The sequence below is a fragment of the Herpailurus yagouaroundi genome, unplaced genomic scaffold, assembly GCF_014898765.1.
Source record: "Herpailurus yagouaroundi ecotype Mexico unplaced genomic scaffold, PumYag 166, whole genome shotgun sequence".
In the NCBI taxonomy this organism is placed as follows: Eukaryota; Metazoa; Chordata; class Mammalia; order Carnivora; family Felidae; genus Herpailurus; species Herpailurus yagouaroundi.
Window position 1 is genome coordinate 1146546 of NW_024412407.1, and position 19554 is coordinate 1166099.

Consider the following 19554-nt stretch of genomic DNA (forward strand, 5'->3'; position numbering starts at 1 on the left):
AGAAGTCTTCCTCCACCCCTTACCTTCTGCCCTCTGTGGGCCCCAGGTACTAAGCACAAGACAATTCTGGAGGCCAGAAGTGGGCTGGGCCCCATCAAAGCTTACCCTCGTCTGGGGCCCCCCACTCCTGGGGAACCAGAGGCCCCTGCCCAGGACCGAACCTTCCACTGTGAGATCTGCAATGTCAAGGTCAACTCGGAGGTCCAACTGAAACAGGTGGGTCCAAGGCCTTTCCTGGGAATTCTAGGGAGCTCTACTCACAAACAGGGAGCTTGGGTGAGGGCGCTTCTCTCAGGTCCTTTCCTTGGGACCACAGAAGGGGCGGGGCCAGATGTTTTGGGTGTGCCTACCGGCTCGTCGGTTACTCCTTTCCGGGTGGCTCACAGCCCCTTACCCACTGCCCCTCCCTACCCACCCCCACCCCCACCCCCACCCCGCAGCACATTTCCAGCCGGCGGCACCGAGACGGCGTGGCCGGGAAGCCCAACCCGCTGCTGAGCCGTCACAAGAAACCTAGAGGCGCGGGGGAGCTGGCGGTGAGGCCTGGGCGCTGGAGAATTCGGCAATTGGGGGACCGGAGCTGGGAGGAGAAGGGGACGCGGGCCGGTACGGGGAGGGGTGGGGTTTGCGGGCCGCAGAATGACTCCTCGGTCTCCCTTGCCCCGCCCCTCTCCCCGCTGCAGGGCACTCTGACTTTCTCCAAGGAGCTGCCCAAGTCCCTGGCGGGAGGCCTGCTACCCAGCCCCCTAGCGGTGGCTGCGGTGATGGCAGCTGCAGCAGGCTCCCCGCTGTCCCTGCGCCCGGCCCCAGCCGCACCTCTTCTCCAGGGACCGCCGATCACCCACCCCCTGCTCCACCCGGCACCCGGGCCCATCCGAACTGCGCACGGACCCATCCTCTTCTCCCCCTACTGACCTGAACCCCGAACCCCCTCCCATTCAACACCTCCCCCCCCCCCCACCTCCAGCCGGGACCCAGGCCTCCGGGCTCCAAGCCTGCCCCTACTCCCGGCACTCCCTGAATGATCTCTCTCTCTCCTTCCCCCCCACCCCGAGGTACGGGGTTCCAGGAAAGGGGAGGGGTAGCGGGGGAGGGGGGCTTCAGAAGGGGGGGAACACCCCAGATCTCAGGGAACCCCGCCCCCTGCCCTTCCCTCTCCCCTAGAAAAGGGGGGGCCGTCTCACCCCCGAGCCCCCTTGGAGACACCCCCCCTCCCAAAAGCCATGTCCATTCAGCCCTTCCCCCCCAAACCTAGCACAAAACGGGGTTCACAAGCCATGGTCGGAGTCCGGGGGGCAGAAATGGATTTTTCTTGGCAATAAGCGGACTCTGGGACTCCGGCCCCTGCCCCCAAACTGAAGCGCTTCCGTGAACACCCCCATCCTCCGCAGGGGGAGGGGAGCAGGCGGGATCCTGGGTCCCTCAGAAGCACTTTGGTTTTACCGCCTGCAACCTCACTGTGCCCGCCCCGCACCATGCCCCAGCCCCAGGTCTAGCTGGGCCCATCATAGGGGGCAGCACTTGGGGGCATCTCTGGCACTTGGGTGGGACCAAGTAGATGCCCCTACAGACCCTTCCTTCACCTTCTTCCTCCCCAGTCTGGATTCCATTCTTTTCACCAGCACCCATCGCCCAAGGGGTACCGAGGGGGGCAAGGGGTGTCCAGTCCGAGCCCACCCCCGCCTCGCCTTCCGCAAAACTGTGAGCAAAAAGCAATAGAAGCCTCGCCCCCGCCCCTCCCCTTTCCGCAGGATTCGCTGAGTCTGTAGCCTTCCCCGTCCAAGCTCCTAGACCTCATGGCTGTCCCTCCCACCAGACACCTCCACTGCACAACTCGGGCGGGGGCGTGACCTCCCTCCCCCCACCCCACCCCTCTGTGGTTTCCGTATCGTCAGCCCTTCTAGCAGCCGACACGGGAGAGGGACGGGCCCCCACTGGCCTTCCCGTCCCCATCAACTCTTTCTGCTTGACAATGTAGCAACCCCGGCCCCCCACCCACGTCTTCCCTTTTCCTTCTCCCCGACAATAAAGTCTGGATTCGTTGCCCTCCGTCCCCCAGACTCAGACTCTCAATCTTTGCCCGCCGATATGGGAGCTATTCAACCGGAGATCTGTCTGCATGGTGAAGGGTAAGGGTACACGGGAAAGGGGGCCTGAAGGAGGGGTCCGGAAAGACGGGGGTGGGAAAAGGCAAGATCCAAAGCCTGTGCAAGGCGAGCAGAAGCTCCCAATATCACTCACCCCCACTCCCGCCCAGATCTAATGTAAACTTGGGCCCTGGGGAATCATTTCCAGTCCAGGTCTCAAGACTGTAGCCGGACTGTAGCCGCGGCAGTTGAGAATTCTCCACGACTCCACCACCAGGCGGCGCCAACGACATGGAAACGGAGTCTCCCCTAGGCTAAGACGCTCCTGTGGCACATGTGTCTCGAGATTCTGGAAAACAAGTTTAGATCCAGCCTCAGACAAAGGAAAGAATCCGGGCTTTTGTGCCTCTGATGGGAAACTCACGCCAGGAATACGCAAGGCATGGGAAGACGCTGGGACAGGGACTAGGCATCTGAGCTCTAGGCACTGCTGGGCCCCATATAGTGACCTTGAGTTAGTCCTTCCCCTCACTGGACCTCAGTTTCCCCATATGCAAAATGAACAGCTTTGGGTCTCTTAAAAGTTCATTGAGACTTCATGTTCCAAGACTAAAGAACTGAGGCTATGCCATTTACAGATATGCAGGTATGCTAGAACACCTTCTCCTCTGGGTCCCCTACAGGTCTGTGGGACAGAGACGTGCACTCTGTTCAGCAGCCTGGCACATGATGTGGGGGAAGATGTTCTTTATTATCTCCAGAATTCAGCTCAGTCACACTCCCAAGAACAGTTCTGACTCTGTAACCCCTTCCCTCTAGCCCTGCTGGGTGGCAAGAAAGAAAGGCCAGACCAGAGCCCAGCATCTTCCCAAGGGTCCCCCTGAATTGCATCTCCTTTGCTCACTTCCCCCCTCTACCCACTTCCAGTTTTTCAGAGGAAAGGGGGAGGGAAGGTGAAATAAAGATTGTTAAAGAGGAAGGAAAGGGAGGGGCTCCGTCAGTTAAGTGTCCCGCTTGTAGCTCAGGTCTTGATTTCTCCTTTCCTTGGAGCTGGCTTGGGATTCCCTCTCTCTCTCTCTCTCTCTCTCTGCCCTTCCCCCACACTCTCTCTCTTTCTCAAAATAAATAAATAAATAAATAAATAGGGGCACCTGGGTGGCTCAGTCAGTTCAGCATCCAACTCTTTTAAAAAAAATTTTTTAAGTTTATTTATTTATTTAGAGAACCAGCAGGGATAGGGTGGGGGGCGGCAGGTGCACAGGAGCCATAGCAGGCTCTGTGCTGACAGCAGAGAGCCGGATGTGGGGCTCCAACTCACAAACTGTGAGATCATGACCTGAGCCTAAGTCGACCTGAGTCGAAGTCAGATGCTTAACCTGTTGAGCCACCCAGGCACCCCAAGCACACATCTGACTCTTGATTTCAGCTCTGGTCGTGATCTCAGGGTCTGTGAGATAGAGCCCTGCATTGGGCACTGTGCATGGATCCTGCTAGGGATTCTCTCTCTCCCTCTGCCCCTCCCCTGCTCATTCCCTCTCTCACTCTCTCTCTCTCAAAATAAGTGGACAAACATTTTTAAAAAATAAATAAGTAAACAGACTTAAAAATATTAAAAAAAGAGACAGAGAAGGAAAGGGAAATAGGGGCCTCCTGGGTTTGTCAGCTATGAAGTTGGGGGTGGGAGTTCACTGTGGGTTTAGAAATGGAATCCAACAAGTTTAGGATGGTTAGGTGTTTGTGTTTTGTTTTTTCAGGCCATCTAGCTTAAAAAAATAAAAATAAAAAAGCAGAGACTGGAGATCCAGAAGTCCAAGTCCAAGAGGCAAGAGTGGTCCTGTAAGAGAGAGGGTGGAGAAAAGCAGGGGCTGGATCACACGTGGGGATAGAGATGAAGGCTAGAAGAGACTAGAGTGAGGAGGGCTGAGATACATACCTCTAGCCTGGTTTAAAACTGAATTCATGGGGCGCCTGGGTGGCGCAGTTAAGCGTCCAACTTCAGCCAGGTCACGATCTCGCGGTCCGTGAGTTCGAGCCCCGCGTCGGGCTCTGGGCTGATGGCTCGGAGCCTGGAGCCTGTTTCCGATTCTGTGTCTCCCTCTCTCTCTGACCCTCCCCCGTTCATGCTCTGTCTTTCTCTGTCCCAAAAATAAATAAACGTTGAAATAAATAAATAAATAAATAAAACTGAATTCATGATTCACCCCGTTCCCTAAGCCTGCTGCTCTGCCTATTTATTCCCTATCTTCCTGATGCAAAGCACCACCAGCCACTGGGAAAACTGGGAATCAGCCTAGTCTTCCCTCTTCCTAACCCTTCATCCACTAAAGCACTAAATAAATCCTCTTACCGGGTTAATTTGACCTCTTACTGACCCATGGATCCTGATCATTGTTCTGTATACCCACAGCCACTGCCCTAACCAGGACTGGCTACGTAGCTCGAGGTCCCAGTGCAAGAGGAAAAAGCAGGACTTCTTGTTCAAAATGGATCTTAAGACAGTGTGGAGTGTTAAGCCAACCCCAGCCCCTTGTAAGTGCAGGGCCCCGTGTGATCACACATGTGGCATTTCTTTGAAGCTAGCCCTGGCCCCAGCTCAGGCTCTGCCTCGCTCTTGTCTGAACTGGTGCCTCTTTACTGGTCTCTCTCACTGCTGGCCTGCACGCTTTCACTCCTTACTCACAGCTTCTTGAGTGCAAACCTCCCTATGGCCTCCAGGATACAACCCCAGCGCCTCACACGATGCACAAGGACTTCCTCCACCCCCTTCCTGCTCACTTGTCCAGGATCTTCTCTGTTGCTCCCTACCTCCCAGTATTTGTTCACCTCTACCTAAACCTCTGCGACTCTATGCATCCTGTTCCCTTTGCCCCGAATGTCCTTCTACTTACCTCCCTCCAAAAAACTGTTCATTATTCAAAACCCAGCTCAGCTATCTCTCTGTGAACCCTTTCCTGACCTTCTCCTTGGCGATTTTGCTCCTTTAAGTCGCTGCTACCCTTTAGAGTAAGGGTTGGTAAACTTTTTCTTAAGTGGCCAGACAGTAAATATTATAGGTTGTGCAGGCCAAGAGGCAAAACTGAGGGAGGGTATTATGTAGGTACTTATACAACCATTTAAAATGGAACCATTTGAAAGTGGGGGAAAAAAACATTCTTGGCTCATGGCCCCTACAAAAATAGATGGCGGTGGGGCGGGCAGCGTGCCTGGGTAGCTCAAGTCAGTCTTGATTTCGGTTCAGGTCATGATCTCACAGTCCATGGGATTGAGCCCTGTCTGCACGGACAGCAGGGAGCCTGCTTGGGATTCTCTCTCTCCCTCTTTTTCTGCCTCTCCCCATGCTGGCGCTCTCTCTCTCTCTCTCTCTCTCTCTCTCAAAAATAAGTAAACTGGGGAGCCTGGGTGGCCCAGTCAGTTAAGCATCCGGCTTCGGCTCAGGTCATGATCTCATGGCTTGTGAGTTTGGTCCCACGTCTGGCTCTGTGCTGACAGCTCGGAGCCTGGAGCCTGCTTCGGTTTCTGTGTCTCCTTCTCTCTCTGCCCCTCCCCCACTTGTTGTCTGTCTCTCAAAGATAAATAAATGTAAGAAAATTTTTTTAATAAAATAAAAAAATAAGTAAATAAACAAACCAAAAAAAAAACAGATGTGGGGGCACCAGGCTGGCTTAGTCAGAAGAACATGCCACTCTTGATCTCAAGGGGCATGAATTCAAGCCCCACACTGGGCATAGAGCTTACTTAAAAAAACAAAAACAGGGGCGCCCAGGTGGCTCAGTCGGTTAAACGTCCGACTTCGGCTCAGGTCATGATCTCATCGTCCATGAGTTCAAGCCCCGCGTCGGGCTCTGTGCTGACAGTTCAGAGCCTGGAGCCTGTTTCGGATTCTGTGTCTCCCTCTCTCTCTGACCCTCCCCCCTCCCTTTTATGTCTCTCTCTCTGTCAAAAAAAAAAAAAATTTTCTTTTAAAAAAAAAAAAAAAAACCGATGGCAGCCCAGATTTGGTCCATAAGCCAAAGTTTGCTGACCCCTTAGAGAATCAATTAAGCATTTACATATCTATATATCTGTGTCCCTTGCTAGACTATGTGCAAGCCCATGTGTCACAACTTCTTGTATCCCTAGAGTCTATCTCAGAGTCTTGTGCATAGTAGGCCCTCAGCACGTGTTTGTTGAGTGAACAGATGAATGAATGAACAATTGAATGGCTGCCTGTGCTCCTGTGGGGAATGAAGCCACAATCCCGGATACTTCTTTTCTCACCTTTTTTCACCTGGCTCCTTTTATCAGATGTGTTAGGGTATCACATGGGACCCCCTGATTTGAACCATCTCTTGAGTCCTGGAGAGAAGAAAGGCAGTGCTCCTTCCTGACAAACGCAAGGCTTCCGGGGCGTCCAGAATCGCTCCTGGAACTTGGTCTTCTCTTTGGCCCCTAGAGAAGTGGCCCAGGTCTTCTGATGGCCTGTCTCCCTGTCCAGACAATTCTTGGCCATGAGCTTGTAGGTGTCCTGCTATGCAAAGAGGGGAGAGAAACACCTTCGTCTTTGGCAAGGAGCGAAACAGCTTTGATGTAAGTAGCAGGGGATTTTCACCAGAGAAGCCCAGATTGCACTAGCCGAAGCAAAATGAGTAGGACTGAAGAGAAGGGAGGAGGAAGTGGCTGAGGTTGAGAAACTGGGGAGTTTCTTATCCGTTCAGTCTAGTTTATTAATAGGAGACACACGACCATGTCCTGGAGCCTGACCGCCCACCAGAAAAGACTACTCAAGTGAGTTGGACTTCTTCCACTGGAGTGAGAATTGAAGGCTGGGAGACTCAGGTGAGTACTTTTGTGGTGGGTGTACTTTTACTCTCTCTGTCTCCTCATCTCCCGGGTGATGAAAAAAACAAAACGAAACAACAAAAGACCTGAGACCTGCGTGTGTGTAGCAGACAAGGGCAGAGGGGACCAGTAGCATCCTGAATAGAGGTAGGGAATTCCTGGGTGGTCTTAGGGGAAAGAGAAAAGATTAAAAAGTCAGAGGGCACTGAGGTTACTGAGAACATCTGGATGGACATTGAAGGGGCCTGGAGTTTGGCGTGGGCGGACACCGAAAGATATTTAGAGAAGAATTTGGGGGAAATCTTTGAGAATGGGAGAGGACCGAGAGAGCTGAAGGAGGGGGGTTGGGGACCTCAGGAAAGGTTGGGGATGAAGAGGCCTGGGAATGGCTCAGGAGGCTGGCAAGCCTGTGAAAAAGCTCAGGTGTCCAGGGCCCCAGAGCCGTCCAAGAGACCTAAGTTCAAGGCGAGGTTCTGACTCCTTCTTTCCCTCGCACTCTCCTCTTCAGCCTCCACCATGTGGAACACCTCCGAAGCCAACTTCTCCTGCTACCATGAGTCCGTACTGGGCTATCGTTATGTTGCAGTTAGCTGGGGGGTGGTGGTAGCTGTCACAGGCACCGTGGGCAACGTCCTCACCCTGCTGGCCTTGGCCATCCAGCCCAAGCTCCGCACCCGCTTCAACCTGCTCATCGCCAACCTCACAGTGGCCGATCTGTTGTACTGCACCCTTCTCCAGCCCTTCTCTGTGGACACCTACCTCCACCTGCACTGGCGCACCGGCGCCACCTTCTGCAGGGTCTTTGGACTCCTCCTCTTTGCATCCAACTCCGTCTCCATCCTGACCCTCTGCCTTATTGCCCTGGCACGCTACCTCCTCATTGCCCACCCTAAGCTCTTTCCCCGAGTTTTCAGTGCCAAGGGGATGGTGCTGGCACTGGTGAGTACCTGGGTGGTAGGCGTGGCCAGCTTCGCCCCTCTCTGGCGCATCTACATCTTGGTGCCTGTAGTCTGCACCTGCAGCTTTGACCGCATCCGAGGCCGGCCCTACACCACCATCCTCATGGGCATCTACTTTGTGCTGGGGCTCAGCAGCGTCGGCGTCTTCTACTGGCTCATCCACCGGCAAGTGAAGCGAGCAGCACAGGCGCTGGATCAGTATAAGCAGTCAAGTATCCACTCCAACCATGTGGCTGGGACAGATGAGGCCACACCTGGTCGTTTCCAGGAGCTGGACAGCGGGCGGGCATCAGGAAGACCCAGCGAGGGGATTTCGTCTGAGCCGGTCAGTGCTGCCACCACCCAGACCCTGGAAGGGGACTCATCAGAGGTGGAGGACCATCCCAGCAGGGAGGTAGGTCAGCAGGCGGCAGAGAAAAGCGATCCAGAAGCACCTGCCAAGAGCAGGCCGACCAAAAGAGCCCAAAGAACTCAGGACTCTCCGTCAGAGTTTGGGAAGGTGACCCGGATGTGCTTCGCTGTGTTCCTCTGCTTCGCTCTGAGCTACATCCCCTTCTTGCTGCTCAACATCCTGGATGCCAGGGTCCGCGCTCCTCGAGTTGTCCACATGCTCGCTGCCAACCTCACCTGGCTCAACGGTTGCATCAACCCTGTGCTCTATGCAGCCATGAACCGTCAGTTCCGCCAAGCCTACGGCTCCATCCTGAGACGAGGGCCCCAGAGTTTCCGTAGGCTCCGTTAGAACTGTGCTCCCCAGTCACCAGGACCCAGCACTGTCTCCTCCAGAGCAGAGCTAAAGTGGCCAGCTGGTAGGGGAGCAGACGAAAGGAAGGCCTGTGGGCATTTTCACAACTTCCCCCCATCCCCGAACCAGGCTTCTCCATCCCTTGATCGATGCTTCAGCTTGAGGCTGCCCAAGATGCATTATTAATTATTAATAAATGAATTCTATCCTTCTAGGGCTCAGATGTGGTCTTTGGGGAATAATAGGCCAGGACCGGTGTGCAGCTGGAACCTAACAGTTGAGGGTTTGGGTAACCTAGGTCACGGCAAGGTTGGGAAGCAGAGGGCCTAGGACACAGCCTTCAGCTGAGGGGTTTACGGGCATAAAACATGTGAGTTGGTTTCAGAGGATCCACCTGTCTTTTCATTTAACTTCCCAGAAATGGCTCCTGCCCCTAACTACTACTGCCAGGATCGGCGCCCCCAGTCCCCTAATCCCCGCAAACAGGTTTATTTAGCTCAGAAAAGTTTTGTAATCCAGCTTCTTTTTTTTTTTTTTTAGTGTTTATTTATTTTTGAGACAGAGCGAGACAGAGCATGAGTGGGGGAGGGGCGGAGAGAGAGGGAGACACAGAATCCGAAGCAGTCTCCAGGCTCTGAGCCGTCAGCACGGAGCCCGACGCGGGGCTCGAACTCACATTCCGGGAGATCATGACCTGAGCCGAGGTCGGAAGCTCAACCGACTGAGCCACCCAGGCACCCTGTAATCCAGCTTTGATAGCCACACTCCTGTGAGTCCAACGCCCTGGCCCTTGCCCTAGCCGAAGAGAATGGTCATGGGAGAGGATCCCCTGCTCCGTGGACATGAACTGAGCTTAGCTGAGGCAATGGCAGAGAGGGGTTCCGGCTGCCCTAGCAATGACACCAGTCAGACCTAAATCAACTGAAGTCCTGGCCCCTCACTTCCCCCTGACTTGTTCTTGTCATCCTGGGTTATGAGAGCAGAACAGAGACTCTAGTTAACAGGGCTCAGGGGTCCCGCTGAGGGGAGACCATGTTCCCTTCCTCTAGCACGACCAACATCCTGTCACCCTAGTCAGCACCCGTGTGAACTTAAAGAAAGCACCTGTGGCCACCAGGTGACGCTGGTTCTCTGTGTTTCCTTGTTGAGGACCGAAGGTGTCAGAGGGACCGGGAGGCCACAGACCGCCTCCCACCCAGCCAGCAAGGGCAAAGACCCAGAGATCTGCACCCCTTTCCCCCCTCCCCCCAAAGCTTAGGCGGGAAAGTAAAGAATTAGACATTTATGATTACTCATGAGATATTTCTTGTCTATTTGGTTGGAAATGGGGGGAGCAGGTGGGCACTGTGCAAGCACTGGAATGTAAGAGTCATGTAGACAGTATCGCTGCTCTGGCTACACGCTGTCCCCTCCCTGCTCCCAAGTCCACGGTTTGGAGGGAACAAAGTGAAGTCCAGAGGGATTCAGACGAGCACAGAAAGAACCATAGGTCAAGGTGGACAGATCAATGTCCTCACATGCAACCCACTTCCAAGTCCCGGGAATCCTGTGTCCTAACGCAGAACACGTGCTTCTGAGAGTTCTTCTTCCAAAGGACAAAGATCACACAGCAGCCTCAAAACTGAGTCAAGTTCAGGGTGCTGAGGCAGGGGCCCAGACCGGTGGGGTGAACAGCAGGACCAATAAAGAACATCCGCTTGGGAATGTAGAGACAAGGGTTCTCGTCAAGGCTCTCTGATAATTAGCTCTGTGAAGGTGAGCAGGGCCCTGGACCACCTGAACCACAGGCTTTATCGCGGGTGCAAAGTTGGGGGTGGGGCGCAGTCTTACCACGTGCCCGGTGCTGTCCTAAACCCTGTAAATATATTCTTTCATGTAATTCGTACAAATTTTACCATTAAGTATCTATTACAATCTCATTCTCACAAGTGAACAAATCGGAGCACAAATAGTTCAAGCAATTTGTCCAGCTGGGAAGTAGTATGACCATGACTTGAGGGCAGAGTCTCGCTTCAGCCCACATGTCTAACCACTACAGGACAGCTGCCTTCCTAAAACTAGAATCAAGTTACCAGATAATTCCTAAAAGTGCTTCCTGCTCCACCCTTCTAAGATTCTGGAAGCTGGCAATTCTCTGAAGGTCTGTAAAAGGGTTCACTTTTCATATTCCTTGAAGGCAGTTCACAAGCGTTGGCAAGTAGAAAGGAGCAGCAACAGAGACTGAAGTTCGACCTAAGGAGGGACTTCCCAATTCTCAGTCGCTGGGAAAAAATGACTCACGGGGCACAGGAGGAAACCCTGGAGTCTGAGACCAGAGAGGCCAGATATTAGCAGGAACACAACCCCCTCCTCTCTCACCCTCGACGCCCTCCCCGCCCCCACCCGCCTCTAGTTTCAACAAAGAATTTAGTGAGGAAAAAGAGGCGGAGGAAAAGCAAGGCAGTTTCTCAGGCTTTCTCATGCGGGTGTGCGTGGCGCGTCCGTGTCCACGCGCGAGGTCCTTCGTGGGGCGGCGCTCACGCGTGTCTCGGGGAAGTGTGTGCACTTGGGGGCCCTCATGAGTGGGAGTCAGTGTCTGTCTCTCTTGGTCTCTTATCTCTGTCAGTCCCCCGCGCGAGCCGGATCTCTAATCGCTGACTTCCTGACGCTATCTCTCGCGGCTTCTCTTTGTCTCTCTGCATCTGTCCGTCTCTCCTGTAGGCTGTCTTCGTCTCTGGTACCTCCGTTATCGCCTTTTTTCTCCTCAACTCCTCTCTCCCTCCTCGCCCTCTCCCCGTCGCCCCTCCCCGCTCTCCCCGCGCCCCCTCCCCGGTCCCCCGCCCGGGCAGCGCTCGCTCGCTCGCACGCTCTCTCTCTTTCGCTGTCTCTCACCGGCAGATTTATGGTCAGCCCAGGGCTTCTCATTGGCCAAGCGCTGACAGGACTTGATTTAACGCCTCCTCTCATTGGCTGAGCTTGACAGGCCGATTTACGAGTCACTCCACCATTGGCCAAACAGCCTTGGCCCTGATTTATGGCTCGGTGGCTTCGGGGAAGAGGGGGGCGCAGCTGGGGAGTCAGGATGCCCCTCCCCTCGCCAAAGCTTCGGTCTCCCTCTCCTCTGCTTGCTCCCCTTGCTCTCCTCCCCTCGAGGAACCGCACTCACTGTACCTGTTCCTCGAGCCGCCCCCCCCCCCCCGCTCTTTCATCCCCCGGGGAGGAGAATTGGGGTGTGGTGATGGTGGGGGGGGGGATCCCCAGCAGAGGATGGGGTCTGGAGGGGTAAATATAGGCGGGGGGGGGGAGGGCGAATCTGAGGGGTAGGGGTGGGGTGAGCGTAGAGTAGGGAGAGAAGATTGAGAAGGGAGAGAGAATGAACTGAAGAGTGAAGCGGGGAAACTGAGAGGATGAAAGGGGTGACGGGAATAAAAGGAAGGCTGGGGAGAAAGGGGAGACTGAGGGACAGAAAGAAGGGACTCTGAGGAGAAAAAAGGAAGGGCTGAAAAGAGGGCGCATTTGAAGGGGCAACGGGGCTGAAGCGGGTGGGGGGGGCGCGGGGGGCCGGCGGCCCGGGGGCCGGGGGCCAGATCTGGGAACTGAGAGACTTATTTTCAAACCTCACTATCCAGACTGTTGCATAAGAGACTGAAATTTCCCTTCAGACAATAGCTGTGAAGAGGCAGAGGCTTAGAGGAGCAAAGGTGCAATAAGAGAGGGGAGAGAGAGGGGCAGGGAAAGAGAACTGAAAAGTAACGGGGAAGAAACTGGAGAGAAGGATGGAGAACTAATAGAGAAGACAGAGCTAAGATTGGTTTTTATGGGGTGGGGGGTGGGGTGTAGTGAGAGAAGCCGAATCCCCAGAGGAACGACTGAGAGAAGCCTACTCCTCCTCTCTAGAAAGACCCATAGGCGCCTGCAAGGGGGCGGGGGATGGGGGGGTGGAGGGCAAGTCCCACGCCTCCCCCAGGAGACGTTCCACCTCAAGGCTGCGGTGGGCTCCCCTTTCCCTACACCTCACTCCTCCCCCTTGCCCACCTCCCCAGTTAAATTTATGAGTTCAGGGCTGGCCTTCAGGAATTAGGAATATTTATGCTTCTTTGAGAGTGAGGTTTGCAAGGTGATAAATAAGGGGCCATGGGGGGGTGCAGCTGGGGGGCTCCTATTTTTAGCGTGGCCACTTTCCCAAGGCCCCCACCCACCAATTCCCTCTCATCCTGAGCCAGAGAAGGGAGCGCCGAGGGAGGTGGGGAATGGGTTTCAGATATCAGGAAGGGGGTCTGGACTGCCCTGGAGAGCCCCTCAGAGGACTGCAGATCTTTGCAGCAGAAAGGATTGAAGGCAGATGGGGGAGGAACTTTCCAAGTGTCCTGGCATTCTTATAGCCCCTGGAGTGCAGTTACAGCATTTCTGCAGAAGATGGAGAGAAGTGGGGAGAAGCCAGTTTCCCCTCTGCCCCCCTAAGCTCAGTTGCTGAGAAATGGAGGAGAGGAGCCAGGAAATTCACAGGCAGGGTTCTCTGGCAATTCACGTCCCTCACAGGGAGAGGAAGACTTGAAATCCCCCCCTCTCCCTGACCCCAGACCACAGCCTGGGTCCCTGGGAAAGGAGGCTAGGAATGTGGGGCTCAGGGTATCTCCTAGGAGTCTCAGCCCCCAACCTGTCCACCCCCACTGCTGGCTGAGAATTAAAAACAGCCAGTAGTCCTTGATACTCCCTGCCCTGGGCCTCCAGGAAATGAGGGAGGGAGAGGATCTGTCCTGTGATCCACATACCTTCTCCAGCCCCTTAGCTCCAAGGACCATGTGTTTGTGACCCCCAGCCCAGTCAGAAGGCTTACTCTGGGCTTGGATAAGTAGTGAACAAAGATAGAGGTCAGTAATATGGGGGGGTGGGGGAGTATCTAAAGAGAACAGAGAGAGCTGGAGAAGAGGTGCCCCCCCCCCCCCCGCCACACACACACAACACTGTGCCCTCCATCCACTGTGGCTTTAGTAAGGATGGCCACCGGGCGTGCACAAAAGCGCACACACTAGTCTCTGCTGCGTGGAGTGGGAAAAGGGAGGGAGAGAAGGGTCTAGACTGGCCCTTTAAGAGCCACTTAGGGTCAGAAAGCCTGGGCTACAGAAAGGGGAAGGAGCTGATGTCAGAAGACGGATGGGCAGCAAGATGGGGATTGATGCTAATGGGGGAGTTAAAGCTAAGTACCCAGACACTCAGAGGGCAGAACTGCAGATCTGTCTTCCTTATGCTCACCACCCCCCCCCCCCAAACCAAGGCTGTAAATCTGCCTTCTCAATTGGGGGAAGGGGGAGTGAGGAAAAACGAGATGCTCTCTTTTCCCTTTTCCTGTTTTTTTTCCCCTCAACCTGCACCATCCGCCATCCCCCACCCCGCTTCTTTTGTCCTCTCCCAATCCATGACCCTTTGCCACTAAAATTTCCAAATGTGTGGCTTTCCACAGGAATTGAGACAGTGATTTCAGCTTGTAGAAGGAAACTGCGAGAAGGTCTCCTTCACCAGATCCCGGGTGGGAATGGGTTGGCGGGATTGTGGTGAGAGGCCAGGAGGCTGGAAACGCCCAGTTGCCTCAGTTTCTCTTCCTCCCAGCCTCTTCTCACTTGGGGATAACTCTGGCGGCCTTCTCCCAGGACAGGAGGGTAAAGAGGCAGGAAGCAGGACATCGGGTGCTGGAATGGGTGCGAGAGCTTCAGAGTTGGGTTTGTGGAGCCCTCCGACGCACTGAGGTGCTAGACGGGCTCGTGGGCCTCCAAGGGCAGCTAGGGGAGCTGCGGGAGCTGTCCACGGAAAGATACATGGGCTGGTTTCTCGGAAACTCCTGGATCATACCGTTCCCTCTCCTTGCCCACATACCCTGCCTGCTGAGGAGAGACGATTTCTGGCCAATAGTCTCTTTATTGTAAAGGCGGGGTCCAGCTGCTCCTCACAACCTCTCAGGAGGCAGTTGGGGATCTCAGGGAGGAAGGTCTCCTCAGAGGGGTTGGAGCTAATAACCCTTGGGGGGGATCCATGTCTTCCCTCGCTTTCAGGTAAGCCTGGATCTCCCATCTTCCAGGACCTGGAAGGACCTTTCTTTCTCTCTACTGGCAATCAGGGCCTGTTCTGGAGAAGTCCTTCTGTATTAGAGGCCTGCATCTCATCGGTTGCAGTTGGACACCTGAACTCCTTTCTAGTCCTGGAAACAACTGCTGCCTGATTGCTTCTGGTTCCCGAATCTTCCTCTGTACGCATAAGAGAATGACCCTGAGATGTCAGTCTCCTCCCTTCCCTCTTCCCGGGTTTTTCCCTCAGAGGCCTAAAATCACCCCGAGGCCATCCTCTCTCGGTTTCCTAACTCTTCAGGGACAAGGGAGAGAGCAAGGCTGGAGTGAGAAAAGTTGGGGGTTGTGAGCTGAAGCCATCGGAACCCAGGCTTCCAGCCTCCCAGCATCTGGCCAAGCACTCCCTCCCATCCCAGGGAGGTCAGCCACTGCCCTCAGCCCTGTGCTCTGGCTGCCTCTCTGTCCTGATGATAAATCCTGTCTTTGTCTCCCCTCCAACCCGGGGCCCCAGGCGGCTGGGGGGTCAGAGGCTGGGGGAGGGGTCAGGGTGGAGGGGGGAGAGACACAAGAGTGGGAGGAGAAGATGGACAGGAGCAGCTGGTGAGCAGGCACTGGGGGTGGGCGCGAGGGGTTGGGGCCTCTTGATGCTACGGATCCCGACTGCACATTCCAGCAGGCCAGCATTCTGAGCAAGAAAGCCAGGATTCTTAAGATGCAGAAGGACCTTGGGAATGGCCCCCGGGATATCAGAAACACCGGGACACGGGGTTGCTGTGGGGTTCTTCAAGGAAGGAGGCTGCTGAAAGAAATGGGTGAATGAGAACCTGTCCCCACCACCGACCCCTACACAAATGTGCTGTGCACTCAACACACTGAGACAGACAGACAGACACTCATGCGCACACACACCCAAGATTTATGACCCATCAGCATGAGGGAGCCGGAGCCCAGGAGAGTCAGCCTGCCCCTTGGCTGGCTCCTCCCCAGCTGTCTTCTCTTGCTGTGACTTTCCTATCTCCATCTCTCCATTCTGTTTCTCGGCTCCCAGGCTGGTTGTTCTTTCCTGGTTTCTCCCACTCTCCCAGTTCCTTATGCTGGCTTTCTGCTAACTCTCAGACTCTGCCTCTTTGTCAGTCATTTTTCTCTTTCGTTGTGCTTCTCGATCTTATTCCCCCCTCTCCGATTTCCTTGGACTCTCCATCCGTCCTGCCTCTGCTTCTCTTCAGCCCCACTACCTCACTGCCACCCCAGAGCCTCAGAGTAGAGGCTCTGAGTGAGTGCCTGCTTTGGTGGGAGGGCTGGGACCATACTGTGTTAGGATATGGGGTGGAAGGGGGGACAGGGAAGCCAGATGACCAAGGAGACAAGCTCAACTAAGGGAGGAAAAGTAAAGATGAGAAGGAAGAGAGAAAAGCTGCAGAAGGGCAAACACTAAAGAGAGGAGGGTAAGGACTAAAGGCTCCCTGTAAGTGTATTTTGGGTCAGTGTGAATGGGAGGAGCTGAGGGGCATCTACTGAGTCATAGTGCAACACAGATCCAGCAACTAGATCTGGAGACTCAGCCAGAGAAACAAAGATGTGAGGTCCAGCAGGCAGCCACAGTTCTGGGTTCTCTCACCTACCTGAGAAGGTCTCACAGACCTCTTTTCCCCTGCAGACAGTCTTGGAGTGCCGGTTCCCTCCCCACTCACCTCCTCCTCCCCTAACACCTCCCCTCCCCACCAGTGACATCAGCTGTGGCTGCCGCTGTCCTCAGCCCTGCTGATGTACTCTCCCATGGGTGAGAGAGAGGCCAGTCACCTCTGCCCCACCCATTCATTCTCCAGTCCAGGAGCTGGGGCTTAAACATGCCAGCACCCTAGGGTGAGAGGAGGAGGAGGAGGAGCAGGAGGAGGAGGAGTCTGTACCAGGAAGCCATCTGCAGGACATGGGGGATAAAAGAGGGGGGCATGGGCACCCGAGGGGAAGGGAGAGAAGCTGGAGGGGGGCACTTGAGGAAGAGGGACTGTAGCACTAAATCACCCTGTGGGGGGGCTCCCTCTGCCTGAGCTCAGTGGGGTGGGTAGAGGATAGACATTTGGGGAGGGGGGGAAAGAAGAATGGGGAATCGCCACATCTGGCAGGCAGGTGTCTGGCACTGTTCGGGCTGCAGTCACTTTCCCAGCCAAAGGGGAGGAAGGGGGAGAGGGGAGGAGGGGCTTCCCAGGGTTCCCTGGGGAAGAAGGGAAAGCTTACAAAACAAGAGACCCAGCATCAGAGACCAATGGAGGGAGATGATCAGACCCCTGTCCCCGGTTTCTCTGCTTTAGTCAGCGCTGGAGAAGGGTTTGCTCATAGTCCTGGAAGAAAGCTGCTGGCCAAGGGACTGGGTAGGCCAGGGCAGGCCGGGGCACCAGAGTTCCATTCCTCGTGGGAAACAGAGGAGGCAGGAAAAGTTCAAACGAGGCCAGGCTGGGGAAACAAACTCAGAGCGTTTCAAGTTTGAGATACAGCTCCATTCTCCACACCGTCACTGATCAGCAACCCCTCAAGGCTCGCACTGACCTGCCTTCCCCCACCCCCCCACCCCCAACCAGGGTCAATGCTGGCTGGTGGTAAGTAGAAAGGTTAGGATGGTAAGGCCGGACACTGCTTCCTCCCCGTCTCAGACAGGCAACACCAAAGATCCCTAGCCCTCATCCAGCCCCCCTCCGCCCGCCGCCCCATACCCCAACTTTCAATCCAGGACTACAGAGGTGATAACCCAAGCGTTTTCTTTTTTTTCTACCTGCTGAGGGGGGATTCTGGGCACAGGTGCCCCACAGCTGACGAGCTTAACTGCCAGGTTCTCATACAGCAGGCAAGACTGGACAACTCGGTTTCATGTCTTGATGCTGGAGAGGCTCTTCCCACTCCCATCACCTTCCTTCCCTCCTCCTTTCCCGAGGTCCTAATGTGGTCTCTCTGGCTTACTCCTGGGATTGAAGGCCCATCTTACGAGCTGTAGAGGTGACTGAGGAGACCCTTCAAAACTGCAGTGCGGAGGAGGGCTCCCCACGCTCCCCCCTCCTTAAAATCCTGCGGAGGAAGGGGGAAAGAAAACCAAAGCATTCTCCTGTCGCCGCGGCAACCATAAAACCCCCAGCTAAATCCATCTTGTGAGCTCACCGCCCCATTAAGATGCAGGGCCAGGCTCTGAGCCAGCCCAGCCACATTCATTTGTGCGAATAAAGGTGGAGGAGGGGGAGGGGAGCAGGCTCTGGAGGGACGGGGAAATGGCGAGAAGAGGTTATTTACACCACCGTCCTGACCTTCTGGAGCAGCGCTGGCTCCGATAAATAACCCGCTCAGCGCCATTTCAGAGCAGGAGTGGGAGGTGCAGGAAGGGAGCAGGGGCTGAGGAGAGCCCCCACGCAGGTGCGCGTCTCCGGGTTACTAATGGCTGAGGCGGGAGCCGGCAGCTGGCTTTGGGGGTGGGGGGGGGGAGCGCTCGGTTCCCCAGGACTCCCACTGAGAAAATACCACCCCCACCCCACCCCTGGCGCCAATTTCCAGGCGAGGGGACGGAGGGATGCCAAGGAGGCAAACAGCCCCGTAAATTAGGGGTGGGGGTGGGGGGAGGTGGAATGCTGGGGAGTCTCTGAGGTAGGAGGGAAGAAATATTATAAGATGGGGAGTGATGGGGGGGGGGGGCTAGAGGAATAGAAGCAGCTGCCAAAAAGAGAGGAAGAGGAACAGAAACATCACACAAAGGCAGTTTGGAAAAAAATCTGTTTTATTCCTCTTTGCGCACAGCAGTAGATGAGGGTGGCTATCTCCTGACTCCATACATCTCTGACCCCAAAAACGTCCCCTCAGATATGCCCGGTTATTCACCCCACTTCAGTCTTGGAGAACTGGCAGTTAGTGGGTGGGGCAGAGTGAAGCCTCAGGAAGGTGTTTTTTGAGACATTTTTGTGGGAAGTTTTGGGTCAGGGGGAAAGATTAGACCCAAGAGGGGGTGCTCCGTCCCCCATCTTCCTGGGGGAATCCAAATCCCAAAGGTTTTCGGAAGAAAGGCACCTCTCTCAGCGACCCAGGGAGGGAGAGAGCGCAGACCTACTGCCTGGATGTAAGGGTGAGGCAGAGAGAAGAGGGGGTTAAGCAACAGAGACTGCAGACCCAGGGCAGAGGAGTGAAATGCATGTGGGGGAGGGAGCGAAGGGGACACAGCCCAGAGGCCCAAGTCACAAATCCCACCCCCTCCCCAGTTCTGAGCAAAACCTCTTCTTCCCAGGATGAAAATGGGAGTTTTAGTTCAGGGACCGGCTTTGCTCCAGGGCACAGCGAGGACAGGCCAGGCAAAGATCCCAGGGGTGGTGAAGGTGGACAGAGTCCAGGTAGTGGGACCAGGAGATGGACAGTCCTACAGTGAACACTCACAGACCCACAGCGGTTCTGAAGCTAGAAGCCAGGATCAGGGTTAAGAATGAAGCTGTGACTGAAATACAGACCTTTATAAGCCCTATCCCAGAACATTTAAATCCCTACTTCTTCCACTCTGTCCCCTGCCCACGAGCTGTTCCCCATCTTTTCTCCCAAGGCTGGAGGACAGGGCAGTAAGAAGGAATGGGAGGAAACGCTGAGGCCAGTGAGTGAGTGGGGCTGTGGCTGAGACTGGAATATGCCACCCCCACTCATTCTATAGAAAAAACATTCTCTCCCTCCCTCCCCTTGCTAACATATGGGCTGTTGGGATGAAGGCCTGGTAAAGGCAAAGGGAGGAAAACACTCAGCACATTCTTTCTCCTGCTTTGATCTCAAGTGTAGCTGCAGCAAAGGGCACCGAAGTTGAGAAGAAAATATGGGGGGGGGGGGGTGTAGGAGAGCATGAGAGCACAATTCGGTGTAGAAAGGAAGAGGGTGCTTTCCCTACTACCCTGCGTTTG

General features: G+C 55.0%; 2 protein-coding genes across 2 annotated transcripts in view; both read left to right on the top strand.

Annotated features, from left to right (window-relative positions):
- Positions 1–2053, top strand: part of ZNF385A (zinc finger protein 385A) — a 24321-nt gene extending 22268 nt beyond the window's left edge. The window contains exons 5-7 of the mRNA XM_040487892.1: positions 47–216; positions 441–536; positions 684–2053. Of these exons, the coding sequence (XP_040343826.1) occupies positions 47–216; positions 441–536; positions 684–914 (497 nt within the window). The 3' untranslated portion in view covers positions 915–2053. The remainder of the gene's footprint in view (positions 1–46; positions 217–440; positions 537–683) is intronic.
- Positions 2054–6072: 4019 nt separating this feature from the next.
- On the top strand, positions 6073–8823 carry GPR84 (G protein-coupled receptor 84). The gene is made up of 2 exons (XM_040487893.1): positions 6073–6902; positions 7414–8823. The coding sequence occupies exon 2, from the start codon at positions 7422–7424 to the stop codon at positions 8604–8606; it is 1185 nt and encodes a 394-aa protein (XP_040343827.1). The 5' UTR covers positions 6073–6902; positions 7414–7421; the 3' UTR covers positions 8607–8823.
- The last annotated feature ends 10731 nt before the right edge of the window (positions 8824–19554 follow it).